We start from the raw sequence: 20,357 nt of genomic DNA, 5'->3' as shown, positions 1-20,357 counted from the left end.
GCTCTAAGCTGGGCGAGGATCGGACCCCAAGCGGGGGTCCGAGGCCGGGAGATTCTCCGAGGGGGGGGGGGATGAAGCTAGATGTGCTTGGTTGACCACTCGGAGGGTCCTGAGCTGCGAGTCGAGGAGTTCGGAGGGGATCGAATGGTGGCCGGAAGACTTCAGTAATTGAGCTCCAACGGCTGTGCATGAAGTGGTTTGGACTTTGATAAGTTTGGCACCTTTTCTTTAATTTTCTCTTCATATATGCAGTATCGTTATTAATCACTTAGTTATAGTAACCTTTATAAATTGTACTCATTTAATCGCATATGGTGTACTGTCTGTTTTTGGGCGAGGCGGGGACATCACACAGCATCCACACCAGCTGATTACCCAGTTTGGCGGGGCCGAAGGCTGCTCCCCCTAGATGAGAACGAGCTGAGCGAGCCTGAGGCGACCCAGGGGGTTACACGAGTTATTGGGCAAACGTAAATAGGTTGGAACCTTATTCCCTGGAGTGCAGGAGAAGGACAGGAGATCTTATAGAGGTATACAAAATTGAGGGGTATAGATAGGGTGAATGCTTGCAGGCTTTTCCTCCTAGACTAGATCTGGATCTAGAGATCATAGGTTAAGGTTGAAAGGTAAAATATTTAAGGGCAATCAGAAGGAGAACTTCTTCACTCTGAGTGGTGTGAGTGTGGAATGAGCTGCCAATGGAAGTGGTAGATGCAAGTTCAAGTGTAATATCAAAGAGAAGTTTGGATAGGAACATAGTTGGGAGGAGTATGGTGAGTAATGATCTACGAATGGGTAGACAGGACCAGGCTGGCATGGACTAGATGGACTGAAGGGCCTCTGTGCTGAGGTGCTCTATGACTCTACTTTGTTTTCATGCAAATTAGAACTTTAGCATCTGATTATATTAGATGAGGAAGCACATAGTGGGAAAATAAGTACAGAGCCACACTTTGAATTGGAAGGAGCTTCAAGACCTGGATCTCTCTACCTCCCTCTGCAACTGAAAACTCGGTGTCTTCATCAGCAGACCTCAGGTCAGTGAGGATTGGTAACGACATCTCTTTGCTGATCATCAATACATGTCAGCTCAGGACTGCATATCTATCTCCCTGCTGTGCTCTCTATGGACAATCAACTGTGGCTAAACACAGCTCCAATGCATCCTCAAATGCACTGATGACACTGCTGCTGGATGAATCGCAGGTGGTGGTCAGTCAGCTTTCTGGAGCAAGATAAGGCCCTTGGTTGAGTGGTGCCTCAATTGCAACTTCTTGCTCAACATCAACACAACAATTATCTCTTTAATTTACCTTTCAAAGGAGAGACAGTGTGAACATACACTAGTCTGCACTGGGGGAAATCAGCAGTGGAGAGTGTCATTAGCTTTAAATTCCTGGTCATAAACACATTGGATGCCCTGTTATGGGCTCAGCACATAGATACAATCATAAGGAAAGTTCACCAGCATCTTCACTTTTTTTATATATATATAAAGTTCAGGAGATTTGGCTTGTCACCAAACTCTCTATAAGTGTACTATTAAAAGTATCCTGACTGTTTGCATCTTGGTCTGGTATGGTGATTCAAATGCACAGGAATGTGAGAATCTGCAAAGAGTAATGGGCTCTGCCTATTACATTGGGCACAACCCTTCTCACTTGGTAGTATCTACAGAAGGCACTTCCTCAAGAAGGCAATGTCCACCAGCCAGGCTATGCCACCTTTTCACATTTACCATTGGGCAAGAGGTACAGAGCCTGAAGTGTCTCACCAGCTGGTTCAAGAATAGCTACTTAAACCACTCAGTTCTTCCAAAACTGGCCAAATGTTAATCACTGCAGTTTAGCAACATGGTGACCATTTTGCACTAGTACGTTCTTTCTTCTAAAATTGTGCATACTTTATGTTTTGGTGTTTGCTGCTTATAAGATGCCATGTTCCTGTGATGCTGCTGCAAGTTTTTCATCGCGCCTGAGCGAGCATTTACTTGTACATATGGCAAGAAACTTTGTCTTTGACTTAGAACCCTACCCACCCCTCCTACTCAATTTCTACTCCAATAGCACCCGGCAAACATCTGTTCTTGCAGTCATTTGAACCAATTAGACTCAATGAAGCCACTCACAGCTGGATGAAAATATTTGAAGCAGTTTAATACCACATTACTTAAATTTTTATTGATTGCCGAAGTACATGTGTGCCAGATACAATATGAATTCAGCAGTTCCAGTGACAGCAAAGCCCATTTTTTATGAAGCTATAGTTTTTCCTATGCCAGAATAAATGCAGGTTATTTCCCACAGCAATATTGGTTTTGTTGTGGAAATTTAATGGCATGACATTTCAAAAAGAAACCATCACTTTGAAATGGAAACATACCCGGAGCCAATTAAATAGCATAAGATGTACAAAGTTAAACCAAGTTGTTTGCAAGTGGCACTAAAACATGATGATACCATACGCAGTGAAAAAAGATAAAAAAAATTACTTGTAATATGGTAATAACGACTGGATCAGCTGGATTTGTAGGGTGTGAAATGGTAAATGGCCTTCAGTTTAATAAGTGCAATGTATAACATTTTGAGAAGACAAATCATGGTGTAATTTTCACCGTGAACATTGGGGTTCTGCGGAGTGTTGTAGAACAGAGCGACCTATGACTATAAGTAGTCCTACCTACTACTAACTACTAAGACTACAAGTGCTTTGTTCCCTGAAAGTGGCAGAACATGTAGACGGTGCTGACGCAGGTAACCTTCATTGGTTAAACACTGAGTATAGGAGTTGGGAGGTTATATTGCAGTTGAGTAAGACATTGGTGAGGCCGCATCTGGAGTTTTGTGCACAGTTTTGGTTACCCTGTTATAGGAAAGATGTCATCAAGCTGGAAAGAGTGCAGAGAAAATTTACAAGAATTGAGGCCCTGAGTTACAGCTGTTGAACAAGCTAGGACTTTATTCTTTGGAATGGAGGAGACTCCATAGTTTATAAAATCATGAAGGATGATAAATAAGGTGAATGTTCAGAGGGTAAGATTTAAAAGGAAATCAAAGGGCAACTTCTTCACACAAGGTGATTTGTGGATGGAATAAGGATGTGGTAGAGGCAGGTACAATTTAAAGGACATTTGGATAGGTACAGTGATTTAGAGGAGGGTTTCCCAACCATTTTTATGCCATGGGTTCCCACCATTATCAGAGTGGGTACATGGATGCCAGGTTAGGATCCCTGGTCTTTTCACCCCCATTCTCCTCCCTTTTCCGTGTAATCTTAGACACCTTTACTAATCAAGGGCCTATCAAGCTCTGCTTTAAATATCTCTACCCAATAGATGAATTCCACAGATTCACCACCCTCTGGCTAAAGAAATTCCTCCTCATCTCTGTTCTAAAGGGACGCCTCTCTATTCTGAGGCTGTATCCTTTGGTTGAAGACTCTGCCGCTAATGGAAACATCGTCTCCATATCCACATGCAAATTGGACTAGCGTGAAGGGAGTCCTAGTGCAGAGCTGAAGGACCTGGCTCCTTACTATATTACTGTATGATATTACTATGATATAAAATGTCCATTAATATTTCAGCAAGGAGGGAAGGAGAGTGTTTCAGTGAAGAGGACTAGGAAGGGACTTCGAGAGCGTTTGGCCTTCACTGTGCTGAGACAGGTTGCAGGGATGGTGGAGGTGGCAGAGGGAGAGAACATTGAAACTTTGGAGGTGCAGGGGAGGGAGTACACATAGGTAAAGATAGTGAAACTGAGAAGTTGACAGACCACTAACCGTAGGGAGATAACATTTGGCAGGGAGGTGCTTAACGTAATAGTGGCAGGAATCAGGATGCAAGCCAGTGTGGCACTGGAGTTGCAAACACGAGGAAATCTGCAGGTGCTGGAAATTCAAGCAACACTCACAAAATGCTGGTGGAATGCAGCAGGCCAGGCAGCATCTATAGGAAGAGGTGCAGTTGAAGTACAGTCCTGACGAAGGGTCTGGGCCCGAAACGTCGACTGTACTTCTCCCTAGAGATGCTGCCTGGCCTGCTGCTTTCCACCAGCATTTTGTGTGTGTGGCATTGGAATGGTCAACACCGGAGATAACAAAACACTAAATGAAGGTTTCAGCATCAGTTAGCAGAGCATTTGGAGGAGCCTATGGGACAAGAATGTCAACTCAATTCCATTTTCTCCACACCTTCTGTTTAACCCCCTTGGAAAAGTTCTGTACAATTATTCCCCATTTTGAGAAGATGATCAAATTTCCACAGCAGGTCCATTCAATATTTTATCTGTAGTTCACATTGTCACTAAAGCCTTTATAAACATTTTAGTTATTAGTTATTGTAAGCATAGATTGCCCACCAATTTCAGTCACACTTGTAAGGTATCATCACCTCATTAAAATTATTCATAATTTCCATTCACACTATAAGATATAGGAGCAGAGTTAGGCCATTCTATCAAGTCTGCTCTGCCATTTCATTATGACTGATCCAATTTTCCTCTCATCCCGAATCTCTTGCCTTTTCCCCGTATCCCTTTGTGCCCTGACCAGTCAAGAATCTATCAAATCAATCAAGAATTAAAGCTAGCATTGGCATCAAATGTAACTTGTAGCTCCGGCATTTGCTGGTATTTTGTTCTTCCATTTGGAGTGTGTTGCACCTTATTTCAGAGCGTCGGTCAGCAGCTGCTTAAACTTCTCCATATCACATTCCAGGAAGACAACAGCCTTCTTTTCAAGTTTCAGGATGTCGAGGGTATCTACAACCATCATGCCTCTGGTCAGCGATCCACTCATTTCCACACTCACCCCATAATCAGCTCTTTCCGTCACCACTGAATCATCAATGGCAGCAGCCATTGCATAGGAATCACAGGACACGAAGCCAGCCCCAAAAAACAGTTCCTTGTTGCCTTCGTCACCCTGGGTAAACTTGGCAGTATGCGCAGATATCTTCTTCATAAACCGAGCCTTTTCGGTATCTTGATTCACCCACTTTTGATAAAATTCCTGTGATTAATAAAACAGTGAATACATGAGGTGGGGGGGGGGAGAAATCTCATTGAAACCTATCAAATATTTAAAGGCCTAGACAGAGATGGTGTGGAGAGGACGGAAGCATCTTGAAACAGAGAGCACAGCCTCAGAATACAGGGACATCCATTTAGAACAGAAATGAGGAGGAATTTGTTCTGCCAAAGGGTGTTGAATCTGTGGAATTCATTGCCACAAATGGCGGTGGAGGCAAAGTAATTGGATACACATATTTAAGGTGGAGATTGATAGGTTCTTGATTAGTATGGCCATCAAAGCTTACAGGAAGAAGGTAGGAGAATGAGATTGAGAGGGATAATACAACAATGATGGAGTGTGTGGCGAACTACATATACCTGTCTGGACACTCCCCCTGCTGACTGCTCCTGTGGCTCCTCCCACAGACCCCTGTATAAAGGCGATCAAGGCCTGAACCCGGCCTCTCAGTCTCCAGGATGTAGTATGATGGTCACTCACTGTTTGTTCCTTCTTCAGTCAATAAAAGCCGATATCTCGCCTTACGTCTCAGAGTGCGTTATTGATGGTGCATCAATTTTATTGACTGGAAGTTTTAAAACATGGAAACCATTTTACGTCTGGAAAGATTGGATTTGGATCCCCAAGACCCTGAAGCAGCTCTTGCTTTTGAACTCTGGCTTGCATGCTTCCAATCATACTTGGAGGAGGTTCGTGCAACTGAACCCGTTGTTATGCACAGAATTCTCCTCTTGAGGGTCACCCCAAAAGTTTATTCATTCATCAGAGACCTGCCGACCTACGAAGGGGCACTGGACGCCCTCAAAAGACAGTACCTGCGGCCGGTAAACACTGTCTACGCAAGACGTCGCTTAGCTACCCGGCGACAGCGGCCTGGAGAATCGAGCACCGAGTTTCTCCGAGCACTACAGACACTCATCCGAGCTTGTGACTGCAAGACGCTCACGGCAGAACAGCATGCGGAGCTGCTACTACGAGACGCCTTTGTGACGGGACTGAGGTCAGTGTATGTGCGTCAGAGGTTGCTGGAAAAAGCCGATCTTACCTTACGCTCGGCGATCGAGATGGCCGACACATTGGAAGCTGCTCTGCACAGCGCTGATGCTGTCCAGCCGCGCGATTCCCCGCCGGTCCCGTGGACACCTCAGACCCCGCCGCCGCCAGTTCCTGCGAGCGAATTCGCCAATGCCGCTGCCAGTCGTGATTCCACGAGCTCCCCGAACCCGACCACGGCTGCGGCCCGTCAGAAGCCTGAGCTGTGTTATTTCTGTGGAGTCGGAAAACATCCTCGAAAACGCTGCCCGGTGCAAGAAGCAACCTGCTCCAGCTGCGGAAAGCGGGGCCATTTCGCCGAGGTCTGTAAGTCTAAACTGCGAGCGGAGTGCAGCACTGCAGGTGAGACGTGGGGACCGCCATCTTGCATGCCCAGATGTGGGCGGCCATCTTTGTCGGCGTCAGCACGCCCCGCCCCTGACCTGCCGGTGTTTACCGGGCACCAAGACGGCTCAACTCTGGCCACCATAACCCTCGACCAAAGCACCCTACACCAGCTCGCAAGGTCCATGATGGACATCCGGGTGGAGGGGCACAGGACTAGATGCCTGTTTGACATGGGCAGCACTGAGAGTTTTATTCACCCGGACACAGTGCAACGCTGTGGACTCACAACACGGCCAGTAAGTCAGAAGATCCATTTGGTTTCTGGGTCGCATTCCACAGACATCTGGGCGGGTTGTGTAGCGACATAGGTGGTGCAAGGCACAGAATATCGGAACTTTGCGCTACTGGTCATGCCTAAACTGTGCGCACCTGTGCTATTGGGGCTGGACTTCCAGAGCCATCTCGAAAGTGTGACTATGGCATATGACGGGCCCCTCCCACCACTCACTGTCAGGAATCCTCAGTTTGGTGGGACTTCTTCACATACCCCGCTACTGACCACACACACACACCGACCCACACATCCCACCCAGCACCATGCCGACAGCTGCGCTACCAACACCACTTGCAGCCTCTCCACTCTCAAGGTCCCTCCCCCACCGCTGTTCGCCAACCTGACCCCTGACTGTAAACCTGTGGCAACTAAAAGCAGGAGTTACAGCGTGGGGGACAGGGCCTTCATTCAGTCAGAGGTGCAGCGGCTGCTCAGGGAGGGGATCATTGAGCCAAGCACGAGTCCTTGGAGGGCCCAGGTGGTTGTTGTTCGGACCGGGCAGAAAGATAGGATGGTCGTGGACTATAGTCAAACCATCAATAGGTTCACGCAGCTTGACATGTACCCCCTACCCCGCATCGCGGATATGGTCAACCAGATAGCACAGTACAAGGTGTACTCGACAATAGATCTGAAATCCGCTTATCACCAGCTCCCCATCCGCCCAGAGGACCGCCCCTACACCGCCTTCGAGGCGGGCGGCAGGCTCTATCACTTCCTGCACGTCCCCTTTGGTGTCACAAATGGTGTCTCTGTCTTCCAGAGGGAAATGGACCGGATGGTGGACCAGTACCGACTGAAGGCCACATTTCCCTATCTGGATAACATCACCATCTGTGGTCACGACTGGCCGGATCACAAAGCCAACCTCCAACGATTTCTCCAAGTGGCCGAAGCTCTGAACCTTACTTATAACAGGGACAAGTGTGTGTTTGGAACCACCCGACTTGCTATCCTTGGGTATGTCGTGGAAAACGGGGTCATTGGCCCTGATCCCGACCGTATGCGCCCCCTGTTAGAACTCCCTCTTCCCACCACCCTCAAAGCCTTCAGATGGTGCCTGGGTTTTTTTTCCTATTATGCCCAATGGGTCCCCCATTATGCAGACAAGGCACGCCCCCTGGTCAAGTCCACCACTTTTCCCCTCTCTGCTGAGGCCTGCGCAGCCTTCAGCTGCATTAAAGGGGACATTGCCAAAGCTACGATGCATGCGGTGGACGAGACCATTCCCTTCCAAGTAGAGAGTGACGCCTCTGACTTCGCTCTGGCTGCTACCCTCAATCAGGCAGGCAGGCCAGTAGCATTCTTTTCTCTTACCCTTCAAGGCTCTGAAATTTGGCACTCCGCGGTGGAGGAAGAAGCCCAGGCCATAGTGGAGGCTATTAGGCACTGGAGGCACTATCTCGCCGGCAAAAGGTTCACCTTGCTGACCGACCAGCACTCGGTTGCGTTCATGTTCAGCAACCAACAGCGGGGCAAAATCAAAAATGATAAGATTTTGCACTGGAGAATAGAACTCTCCACCTACAACTTTGATATCCTGTACCAGCCTGGCAGACTCAATGAGCCCCCTGATGCCCTATCCCAGGGAATGTGTGCTAGCGCACAGCTCGACCAGCTATACGCCCTCCATGCACAACTTTGCCATCCAGGGGTCACCCGATTTTACCATTTCGTGAAAGCCCGGAACCTGCCGTACTCCCTGGAGGACATCAGGACAATGACCAGGGGCTGCCAAATCTGTGCTGAGTGCAAACCGCACTTCTACCGTCCTGACACGGTGCAACTTGTCAAGGTCACCCGCCCTTTTGAGCGACTGAGTGTTGACTTTAAGGGCCCCCTTCCCTCCACCGACCGCAATGTCTATTTTCTCAATATTATCGACGAGTACTCGCGTTTCCCTTAAGCCATTCCCTGCCCCGACACCACTACCACGTTCGTCATAAAAGCCCTGCGCCAGCTCTTCACTCTGTTCGGATATCCCTGCTATATCCACAGTGATAGAGGGTCCTCCTTTATGAGTGACGAGCTGCGCCAGTACCTGCTAGCTAGGGGCATTGCTACTAGTCGGACCACGAGTTATAATCCCCGGGGCAATGGACAAGTGGAGAGGGAGAATGCCACAGTGTGGAAGGCCACACTTTTAGCCCTTAAGTCAAAAGGGTTGCCGGTCTCTCAACGGCAGGAGGTCCTCCCTGAGGCACTCCACTTTATCCGCTCTCTGTTATGTACGTCCACCAATGCCACCCCTCATGAACACCTATTCTCTTTTCCCAGGAAGTCTGTCACTGGGACCACCCTACCAGTTTGGTTGACGTCCCCAGGGCCAGTGCTGCTCCGGAGACATGTGAGGAGCAATAAATACTCCCCGCTGGTCGAGAGGGTTCACCTTCTACATGCGAACCCCCAGTATGCCTACGTGGTCTTACCTGATGGGCAGGAGGACACGGTCTCCGTCCGCGACCTGGCGCCCGCAGGTGCAGCAGACAACTACCCTGAACACTCTCCGGTAACTATGAACCCTGTACCCGAGGTGACACCGCGCACACCAGGCCCTACACAGACGCCTCACGACACTCATATACCGGGCTTTTCGTATGCATATATACCAGGCGCCTCGCACATGCGTGAGGGATCATTGATGCCTAGTGGGCTGGAACCAGCACAACCTCCGTCTCCTGTGCAATCACCACCACCGGCATCTGTGCAATCACAGCCGGTGCTACGTAGATCACAGCGACAGATTCGACCACCTGATAGACTTAACCTGTAAGAAACTTCGCCACATGGGGACTCTTTTAAAACAAAGGGGGGGTGAATGTGGTGAACTACATATACCTGTCTGGACACGCCCCCCTGCTGACTGCTCCTGTGGCTCCTCCCACAGACCCCTGTATAAAGGCGATCAAGGCCTGAACCCGGCCTCTCAGTCTCCAGGATGTAGTATGGTGGTCACTCACTGTTTGTTCCTTCTTCCAGTCAATAAAAGCAGATATCTCGCCTTACGTCTCAGAGAGAGTTATTGATGGTGCATCAGAGTGGCAGAGGAGCTTTGAAGGGCTGAATGGCCTAATTCTTCTCCTGTGTATTAAAGTCTAACACATAGGTCTCAGTACAAGCCCAGTGCCCACGATGTTGTGCTGACATAAATAAACTATTCCATGATTGATCTAACTCTGCTCTCCTACACAGCCCATAATCCCTCCATTTTTCTTACATAGAAGTGCCTGCCTAAGAGTTTCTTAAATGTCCCTATTGTATCGGTCTCTACCATGACCCCTGGCAGTGCGACTTTGTGAAAGGTTGTGACGGTTTTAGACAAGAGAACCTCCACCCCATCTCCAGTGATCCTTAGCAGCATTTCTAACCCCAAATCCACATTGTCAGCAACAAACTAAAAAGTTTTTATTCCTTGTTGCCCATTGCAATACATCCCTCATGTTGGTAAAGCAATTCCATGTAAAGGTTCTGTTTTAATTCAAACGTTCTTCCTACAGTAATTACACACAAAATGCTGGAGGAACTCAGCAGATCAGACAGCATCTGTGGAAAGGAATAAACCATTGACTTTTTGGGCCAAGATCCTTTTGGAAAAGAAGTGAGAAGAGGCCTGAATAAGAAGGTGGAGTGGGGAGGGGAAGGAGTACAAACTAGAAGGTAATAGGTGAAACCAGGTGAGGGGGAAGTTGGGTGGGTAGGGGAGGGAAAAGGAAGTGAGAAACTGGGAAGTGATAGGTGTAAAAAGTAAAGGGCTTAAGAAGAAGGAATTTGATAGGAGAATGCATAAAATAATAAGAAGCTTAGACTGCCTGTGCCTTTTCCTCAGGGTGGCAAAAGCTAATATGAGAGGGCATAATATTAAAATGATCAGAGGAAAGCATGGTGGGGGGGGGGGGTGGTTTGGATCTAAGGAGTCGATTTTTTAAAATATACACAGAGCTGTAAATGCATGGAATGCAGTGCCAGGGCTGGTGCTAGAGGCTGATACATTAGAGACAATTAAGAGACTGTTAGATTAGCACATGGATGAAAGAAAACTGAAGAGCTACGTAAAACAGAAGGGTTATGTTGATCTTGGAGTGTGTTAAAAGGTTGGCACAACATGTAGATGTGCTCAGTGGTGGGGAGGGATTTACCAGTGATGGACTGAGCCATATCCTCTACCTTTTGTAGGATCTGTGTTCAAGGGCACTGTAGTTTCCATACCAGGCAGTCCATATACTCTCCACCAAACATCTACAGAAGTTTGTGTGGTGAACTATGTGCCTGTCGGGACACGCCCCTGCTGACTGCTCCTGTGGCTCCTCCCACAGGCCCCTGTATAAAGGAGACCTGCGGCCTGAAGATCGGCCTCAGTCTCCAGGACCTTGTATGATAGACACTCACTCCTGGTTCCTTCTTCCAGTCAATAAAAGCCGATATCTCGCCTACGTCTCAGTGTGAGTTATTGATGGTGCATCAGTTTGTCAAAGTTTTAGATGTCATACTAAATCTCGCAAACTTCTAAGGAAGTAGAGGCGCTGCAGTGCTTTCTTTATAACTGCACTTATGTGCCAGGCCCAGGACAGATTCTCTGAAATGATGACAGAGGAATTTAAAGTTGCTGACCCTGTCCACCTCTGATCCCCCAATGAGGACTGGCTCCTGGATCTCCAGTTTCCTCTTCTTGAAGTCAATAATCAGCTCCTTGCACTTGCTGACATTGAGAGAGAGGCTGCTGTTGTGACAACACTCAGCCAGATTTTCAATCTCCCTCCCAGATGCTGATTCTTCACCACCTTTGACCCAGCCAACGACAGTAATGACGTCAGCAAACTTAAATCTGGCATCGGAGCTGTGCTTAGCCAGACAGTCATAATAAATGATTATACAGTAAGTTACAATAATAAAAAATGAATAGTGCAAAAGCAGAGTAGTGAGGTAGTGTTCATGAGTTCATTGACTATTCAGAAGTCTGATGGCAGAGGGAAAGGAGCTGTTCTCAAAATGCTGACTGCGGCTCTTTAATAGCAGTAACAAAAAGAGAACATGCCCTGGATGGTGAGGATTTGTTAATGATGGATGCTGCCTTCTTGTGGAATCATCTTTTGAAGATGTCCTCAATTGTGGGAAGGCAGATACCTGACATCCTGTTCAGATTCAAGAACAATTAATTCCCTCCATTTCTTGAACCAATGAATTCAGTACTATATTTTAGAAACATAGAAACACTACAGCACAATACAGGCCCTTCGGCCCACAAAGTTGTGCCGAACATGTCCCTACCTTAGAAATTACTAGGCTTACCCACAACCCTCTATCATTCTAAGCTCCATGTACCTATCCAAAAGTCTCTTAAAAGACCCTATCGTATCCGCCTCCGCCACCATTGCCGGCAGCCCATTCCACGCACTCACCACTCCCTGCATAAAAAACTTACCCCTGACATCACCTCTGTACTTACTCCCCAGCACCTACCTGTGTCCTCTTGTGGCAACCATTTCAGCCCTGGGAAAAAGCCTCTGACTATACACACGATCAATGCCTCTCATTATCTTGTACACCTCTATCAGGTCACCTCTCATCCTCCTCCCCTCCAAGGAGAAAAGGCTGAATTCACTCAACCTATTCTCTTAAGGTATGCTCCTCAATCCAGGCAACATCCTTGTAAATCTCCTCTGTACCCTTTCCATGGCTTCCACATCCTTCCTGTACTGAGGCGACCAGAACTGAGCACAGTACTCCAAGTGGGGTCTGACCAGGGCCCTATATAGCTGCAACATTACCTCTCAGCTCCTAAATTCAATTCCACAATTGCTGATGGCCAATACACCACAGAGCCAACCTGCACAGCTGCTTTGAGTGTCCTATGGACTCGGACCCCAAGATCCATCTGATCCTCCACACTGAGTCTTACCATTAATACTATATTCTGCCATCATATTTGACCTACCAAGATGAACCACTTCACACTTATCTGGGTTGAACCCCATCTGCCACTTCTCAGCTCCATTTTGCATCCTATTAATGTCCCTTTGTAACCTCTGGCAGACCTCCACACTATCCACAACACACACACCTTTGTGTAACACTTAGCAACACTTCGGTGACCCCTTCAATCACTGCACTAAAATAAACTTTGTTTTCTGTTGTTCTAATTGAAATCTCTCTTGTAAAATTTGTAGGTAAATCATGCTTATTTCATGTTTTCTTTCTTGTGAGTATTGTTTATCTGCCGTTCAGTGCCTGTGATGCTGCTTCAAGATTTTCATTGTATTTGTGCATATGTATACCTATACACGTGACAGTAAACTTCAAAGTTCAAAGTTGAAAGGACGTTTATTATCAAAGTATGCGTACTATATTCAACCTTGAGATTCAGCCATAAAACAAAGAAACTCAATAGAATTGATAAAAAAGGTCCGTCAAACACCCAATGTGCAAAAAAATTGTGCAAACAATAACAGTAACCACATAACATTCTGAAATAAATGTTTGATTTGTGTTTCAAGAAGATCCCATTGGTCTGTAAGTTAGAACCTCTAGAGTTGAGGGTAATATAATGGCAGTGATAAGAAAGGAGGAATACACAGATCTTTCACAGGTTTTGAACCAGCATGGACAACTTCACTGGCCTTCACTGCTGAACTGACTCCACAAACTACAAGAATTCCACAACTCATGTTCTCAGTATTATTTATTTACTTTATTTTTTGCACAATTTGTCTTCTATAGCACATTGGTTGTTGATCAGTCGTTGCTTTTCATAAATTCTACTGTATTTATTTTCCTGTAAAATGCCTGCAAGAAGAATCTCAAGGTAGTATATGATAACATATACAGTACATACTTTGAAAATGAACTTACTTTGGACTTTGAATCAGTATCTTTGTCTCTGAGGACATAACCATTCATCTACCCTACTGTGAATGCTAGGGCAGTTTTGAGCTTGCAGCGACACAACTTACCCAGGGCAGGCGATGGCGAAGGCTGTATTCCAAGGTTGCAATGTGAGTGGGACAGGTAAAGTGGCTGAGGACAATGGCAGCTGCTTCTGGGTCTGTGACAAAGTTGAACTCGCCACAGACTCTTACATTCCCTCTGGCTGAGAATCAAACCACAGTGTTAATCCTTGAGTAAAACGTTGAAATGACACACAATAATATAGCTGTCTCGCTTCTGTTACATGGCATCTAGGAATCTTTTCGGAAGATCTGATAATATCACATGGCTCAAGAAATGGCTTTAACTCTTTTGCACCCCCACCCTTTCTTCGCATGTCCCAACAGGACTTGTGGTGATGGGACGAACTGAGAACAGCCCTGTCCCTCCCCAAACAGTCACTCCTAAGATTCATTGCACTGCCACAGGATGTAATTGTGATTCGATTGTCAGGGTTGTTAAGAAAGTGTATTAAATTGATAAGGTGGTTAAGGTGTATGGTGTGCTAGCCTTCATTAATCAGGGGATTGAATTTAAGGGCCATGTGATACTGTTGCAACTCCACATTAGATCACACTTGGCACATTGTGTTCAGTTCTGGTCACCTCATTAAAAGAAGGATGTGGAAGCTTTAGAGAGGATGCAGAGGAGATTTATTAGGATGTTGCCTGGATTAGAGAACGTATCTTAGGAAGATGGGTTGAATGAGCTGGGCTTTTCTCTGGGGAGTGAAGAGTGAGAGGTGACTTGATAGAAGTGCAGAAATTATTGATTCTCAACTCGATGTACCTTCAGACCAAACTTTACCCATCTAGTGCATGCTGGGCCAGACTGCCTGCCTCATTTTCATACAAGTGTAACAAGGTGACCGTTGAATATAATTTTTTATTGTTAAGGTGCACTTATGCATTCCCTGGTAATGCCAAAATAGCTGCCCGTGCCTTTAAGAAAAAATGGTGATGTTATTATGCATATGTGGAGTAGAATGAAGAGTTACAATGTTCTAGAATGATGTAGAATACTAGCCGTATGGTGAGGAAAGGTGAATAATATTTGATAATATCCATGTAAATAATATATGATTTTAATTTTCACTGTAGAGGAGTAGAGAACAAAAGGAAAGTCTTGGGATAGATGGAAGATAGGAGACAATAAATGACCAAATGTGGTTCAGCCTGATATCACTTAATTCTAGAGCAGTTGATTAAGTCAGTGAACCCTCAGACAGTGTGGCTACACGACATACCTTCCATGTTACCCCCCATGATGTACAAACTCTTCAGCTTTGAAGGAAAAGTGGGATCCATTTTGGCAGCCAGGGCAACGTTGGTTAGGGGTCCAACAGCAACAAGACTGACCTACAAGAAGAAGGGAAGGGGCTTAGAATTATAAGGAGGGAAATGGGTATTGCTTAGGTTATTTGAATTATGAATACGTATCTAATTTTCCATTAGAATTTAAAACTACTACCATAATCATAGACATTTCCAACTTACTGCCATATAAACGTCACTGTTAGTTTGATACAACTTAATCTTTACAACCACCACTTTTTAATAGAGATAACTCTTATTGTAAAACAATCTATGAACAAAAAACTAAAGAACTGTCGTGAAGTAGACACATTCACATATTCTTGTTCAAAGTGAATTTTATGAAGTTTTCAATAGCCTAGGCTTCTCACCTCCAGCGAAATTTATGAAGGTTTTCTCTTGGTGATTTGGGTACAATGGATTTAAAATGTTTCCAGCCAAAGCTTCACCATGAAGAAATACACCCAGTCACTTGCTTCTCTCTTCCGATAGTCTGCCAGAACCCTCTGCCTTTCATTCCAAAGTGACAGTCATTCAGTACCAGCCTTTCAGCCTACCCAGTCCTTACTAATCATTAGGCACCCATTTACACTAACCTCATTTTATTCTCTCCTCACTCTTGTTAATCCTCTCAGATGCTATCACTCAGCCACCAATTAACTCACTAGCCTGCATTTCTTTGGAACATGGAAGGAAATGCAATTGTGGAGGAGCATGCAAACTTCACACAGAAAACACCAGAGGTTAGGATCAAGTCTGAATGACTGAGGCTTGAGACAGCAGCTTCGTACCATCCCAATCACAGCCTTACCCTGATGTTAAAGACGCGGTAGCCATATCTGAGTCAGAAACAAGTCATTGAACTGAATATCAATTACCACAGAATAAGATTTGCTTTAATAAAAATCGTCAAATCTCACCTGACCGGGATGTTCGTTAGCTATCCGTATCATGGCATTCACCGCGTGTTCAGACTTTATGTGTTCCACGCCTGGAGCGTCGGGGTCCGGAACATCACCCATACCATCCTGCCCATGGTAAGCTGCATCATAATGGGCTACACCCAGGAGAGAGGTGGCTGACCCACGGTAGACGGGAATCTGTGTACACATGGGCAACCGTTCAGAAATATTTGTGTATCCTCATTAACAATAATGGAAGTACAACAAAGACTATGTACATCAAATGTATATACTGTATAGGCCCCCTCATGTGGCTTTCTATGCCAGTGGTCAGACCAGCGCAAAAAAGATGTGGCAATTAAGTCCATAAGCCTGAAGAAGAATTAGCCATTCGGCTCTTCAAGTTTGCTCTGATATTCGGTCATGGTTGATTTAACTCAGTCCAAAGCCCCTGCCTTCTCTCCTTCGATGCCCTTACTAATAAAGAGCCTATCAACCTCTGCTTTAAAATGAATTGGCCTCCGTAGTCACCTGTGGCAATGACTTACACAGATTCACCACCCTCATCTCTGTTCTATGGGGGCATCCTTACATTCTGTGCCCCTGATCCTACACTCTCCCAGGTTTGGAAACATTCTCTCAACATCCGCTCTATCTGGGTCTTTCAATATTTGATAGGTTTCAATGAGATAGGTTTCTCAACTCCAGTGAGTACTAGCTGAGGGCCATCAAACGCTTCTCATACATTAACCTTTTAATTCCCCAGATAATTTTCATGGACCTCCTCTGGCTGTCTCCTGTGCCAGCACATCCTTTCTTAGATAATGGGTCCAAAACTCACAGTGCTCTAGTGTAGTCTGACCAATGCCTTATAAATCTCAACTTTACATCCTTGCTTTTATATCGTAGTCCTTTCAATATGAATGCTGACATTGCATTTGCTTTCCAGCCTGCCAATTAGCCTTTAGGGAATCCTGCATGAAGACTCTCAAGTCCATTTGCATCTATGATTTCTGAATTTGCAACCCATTTAGAAAACAGTCTACACCTTTATTCAAAAAAAATAAAAACACAGAATGCTGGCAGAACTCAGCAGGCCAGACAGCATCTATGGGAGGAGGTAGTGACAACATTTCAGGCCAAAACCCTTCATCAGGAGTGAAGTAACATGGGATGGTCGAGTGGGGATAAGAAGTGGGGGGGAGGGATAAAGTAGAGAGCTGGGAAGTGATAGGCTGGAGGGAAATGGGCTGGGGGGAAGGTGGAGAATTATGGGAAATAAAAGAGAAAGAAAGGTAGGGCTGGGGGGAGAGATTATAGTGAGGGGGGAGAAAGAGAGAACGAGAACCAGACTAAAGTTATAGATAGGGATGGGGTGGGGGGGGGGCAGGGGTATCAATGGAGGTCTGTGAGTTGGATGTTCATGCCGGCAGGTAGGAGGCTACCTGGGCGGGAGATAAGGTATTGCTCCATCGACCTGCGCGTGACCTCATCTTGACGGTAGAGGAGGCTATGGACAGACATGTCGGAGTGGGAGTGATCTGTGGAATTGAAGTGTGTGGCCACAAGGAGATCCCGCCACTGCTGGAGGACTGAGCGCCGGTGTTCAGCGGAACGGTCTCCCAGTCTACGGCAGGTCTCCCCAATGTATAAATGGCCACATCGGGAGCACCGGATACAGTATGTCACCCCAGCTGACTTGCAGGTGAACTGGTGCCTCACCTGAAAGGACTGTCGGGGGCCTAGGATGGTGGTGAGGGAAGAAGTGTGGGGGCAGGTGTAGCACCTTCCGTTTGCAGGGATAAATGCCTGGAGGGAGGTCGGTGGGGGGGATGAATAGACAAGGGAGTCGCGTAGGGAGTGACCTCTGCGGGAAGCCGACACCTTTATTCCTTCTGCCAAAACGCCAGGACCATACACTTCCTTATATTGTATTTCATCTGCCATTGCTTCTCCATTCTCCTAATCTGTCCAAATCCTTCCGTAGACTCCCTGCTTCTTCAACACTGCTGGCCCCTCCACCTATGTTTGTATCATCGGCAAACTTGGTCACAAAATCATCAATTCCATCATCCAGATCACTGACATATAACATGAAGAGAAGTGGTCCCAAAACCGACCTCTGTGGTACACCACTAGTCACCAGCAGCCAACCAGAAACTGAGTAAGGCTGAATTCCGAGATTCAGTATTGCTGGTATATACAAATCTACAATAAGAGCTGTAAAATGTAGTCTGATTTATTAAATCCCCAGAGGCCAATCCCTCATCACCATTCCGCAACCCTTTTGTTGAATTAACACATCAACAACGTCAGGATCTCAGCCTCCACAGCGTGAGCAACTCCAAAGCCAAAGCAGATGGGAAAGAATCTGTAAGTCTGTAACCCACTGGCTCAACTCCTTCCCCTCAGTTCCTCTGACACTCGGACATGAGCGAAGAAAATGAAGAAAACACGGGAAAACTTAATACCTTAGATGGAAATAAAGAAAAATGCAGTTATAAGAAATATAGCTTCTGTATTTATAACACCTACTTTCTTAAAAGGTTATGGAGGTTCAGCATATCACTGGTTGGTTGCATCACAACCAATCTGAATGCATAGTAATGCAAGAAGCTGCAGAGAATAGTGGACTTAAGTCCAATGGAGGGCAATGCAGGAGGGATGTGTTAGCTTGATCTTAGAGTAGTTAAAAGTTTGGATCAACATCACTGTCCAAGGGGCCTGTACTGTGCAGTAATGTTCTATGTACAGTACATCATGGGCACATCCCTCCACACCATCAGTTGTACCTACATGAGGTGCTGCCTGATGAAGGAAACTTCCGCCATCCAAGTTCCTCACCATCCAGTCCATACTATCCTCACAGACAGCAGGTATAGACACCAAGTTCAAGATCAGCTACTTCCCTTTAACTATTGGGTTTTGAACCCTAATCACCACCTCAGTATAGCAACACTGTGATCAATTTAACAACTTTGCACTAAAATGAAACTCTTTTGTCCTCATTGTTTTATTTTTGTGTTTTAAGGTTGTTATAGTGGAGGGAGAGTGGTAATAGGGACAAGCTCCCACTACTGATTAAGTGTTCCCAATAGTGTGTGCCTCAATTAGCCTCAAACAACCAAAACCAGCTCCTGGCCTTCACATGTGCTTTAACTACTCTGCCCAGTGGAACCATTTCTACTGACAAGAGAAGGGGCAAAGGTGGGTTACTGGCACTTAAAAAACAGTCACTTTGGGCAGATGGGGCTCATCAGTTATGTTTGGCAGCCCATCTAGGAGAAGGAAAACTCTGATCTCAAACCCCTGCTGCCTTGCGGCCATACCCACTCATGAGGAAGGCTTCAGGAGTAAACCTGAGGGAAAAGTCCAGTGATGGAGTCCCTAAGGCAGTCCTATATCACGTTCAATGTTGACTGGCAACTCCCGTGATGCTGCTGGTACCAAACTGTATCGGTGTTTGCGTTCATCAGATCTGTGGAGAGGGGGAGGCTGCTACGTGGACAACAGCTTGCTCTCCATATCATACCGCGTCATTCTATTTATTACAAAGACTGTAGCTAATATTGATCAATATCGCTTTGCACAATTTGTGACGAGACCTTGACCAGGATGGCTAGGACCCAAGTGCTGGAGTATCCGAGTCTAGGATCGAGACGCAGTACAAGACTGAACCGAGAGCTGGGCACTAAACTAGAAGACAATCCAAATTGAGCACCGAATGTCAGTTCGTGTGCTCATTAAATATTGAAATCCTGGAACCAACACATGGCAGCCAATTAGCAGTCAGGTCCAAAGTCTTTAAAAGGGTCATGCCAGCTATCCGTACGCCAGAAGGTTAATGTCAAAACCCCGGAAGCTGGCATGACATATCCTAACACAATAAACCAGATTACAAGCAAGAGATTGTAAAAGGTATTTGGAAGAACTATTTTAAGAGTTACAAGCTTTTTTTCTCTCTCGAAGTTGTTACTGAGCCACATCCCCCTGCCCTCTTCTCTTCCCGACATACCTCCATCTTGTCACACAGCTTCAGCACTCGCAGCACGTTCCTGCACACGTTTTCGATGCTGGTGTTTCCGTGAGTACAGGTTATTCCCAGGACTTCAACGTTCGGAGCTGCAAGAGCCATCATTATCGCCTGGGCATCATCCACCCCAACGTCAACATCCAAGATCAACAGCTTCTTTTCCAGGGGGCACACTGTGGGTCGGAGAAGTTGGAGAAAATCTGGCACAAAGTTCAACTCTAACTGTTTATCACAGGATTAAAGGATGTACTTTGTGGTGCGGTTCATATTTTAACCAGTCCTGTACACCAAGGAATATAACCATATAACAATTACAGCACGGAAACAGGCCATCTCGGCCCTTCTAATCTGTGCCGAACGCTTACTCTCACCTAATCCTACCTACCCGCACTCAGCCCATAACCCTCCATTCCTTTCCTGTCCATATACCTATCCAATTTTGC

The 20,357-nt window shown here is 46.1% G+C and overlaps 1 protein-coding gene across 4 annotated transcripts in view; it reads right to left on the bottom strand.

Annotated features, from left to right (window-relative positions):
- Positions 1-414: 414 nt before the first annotated feature.
- Positions 415-20,357, bottom strand: part of LOC132391106 (inosine-uridine preferring nucleoside hydrolase-like) — an 86,875-nt gene continuing 66,932 nt past the window's right edge. For all 4 annotated transcript variants that reach the window (XM_059963872.1, XM_059963871.1, XM_059963873.1 and 1 more), the window contains 5 exons: positions 19,897-20,087; positions 15,900-16,079; positions 14,913-15,024; positions 13,693-13,829; positions 415-5,010 (listed from right to left, as the gene is read on the bottom strand). In XM_059963872.1, the coding sequence (XP_059819855.1) occupies positions 4,663-5,010; positions 13,693-13,829; positions 14,913-15,024; positions 15,900-16,079; positions 19,897-20,087 (968 nt within the window). In that variant the 3' untranslated portion in view covers positions 415-4,662. The remainder of the gene's footprint in view (positions 5,011-13,692; positions 13,830-14,912; positions 15,025-15,899; positions 16,080-19,896; positions 20,088-20,357) is intronic.

Source organism: Hypanus sabinus, chromosome 3 (assembly GCF_030144855.1).
Source record: "Hypanus sabinus isolate sHypSab1 chromosome 3, sHypSab1.hap1, whole genome shotgun sequence".
NCBI classification, from domain to species: domain Eukaryota; kingdom Metazoa; phylum Chordata; class Chondrichthyes; order Myliobatiformes; family Dasyatidae; genus Hypanus; species Hypanus sabinus.
This window is presented reverse-complemented; position numbering and strand designations above follow the sequence as displayed.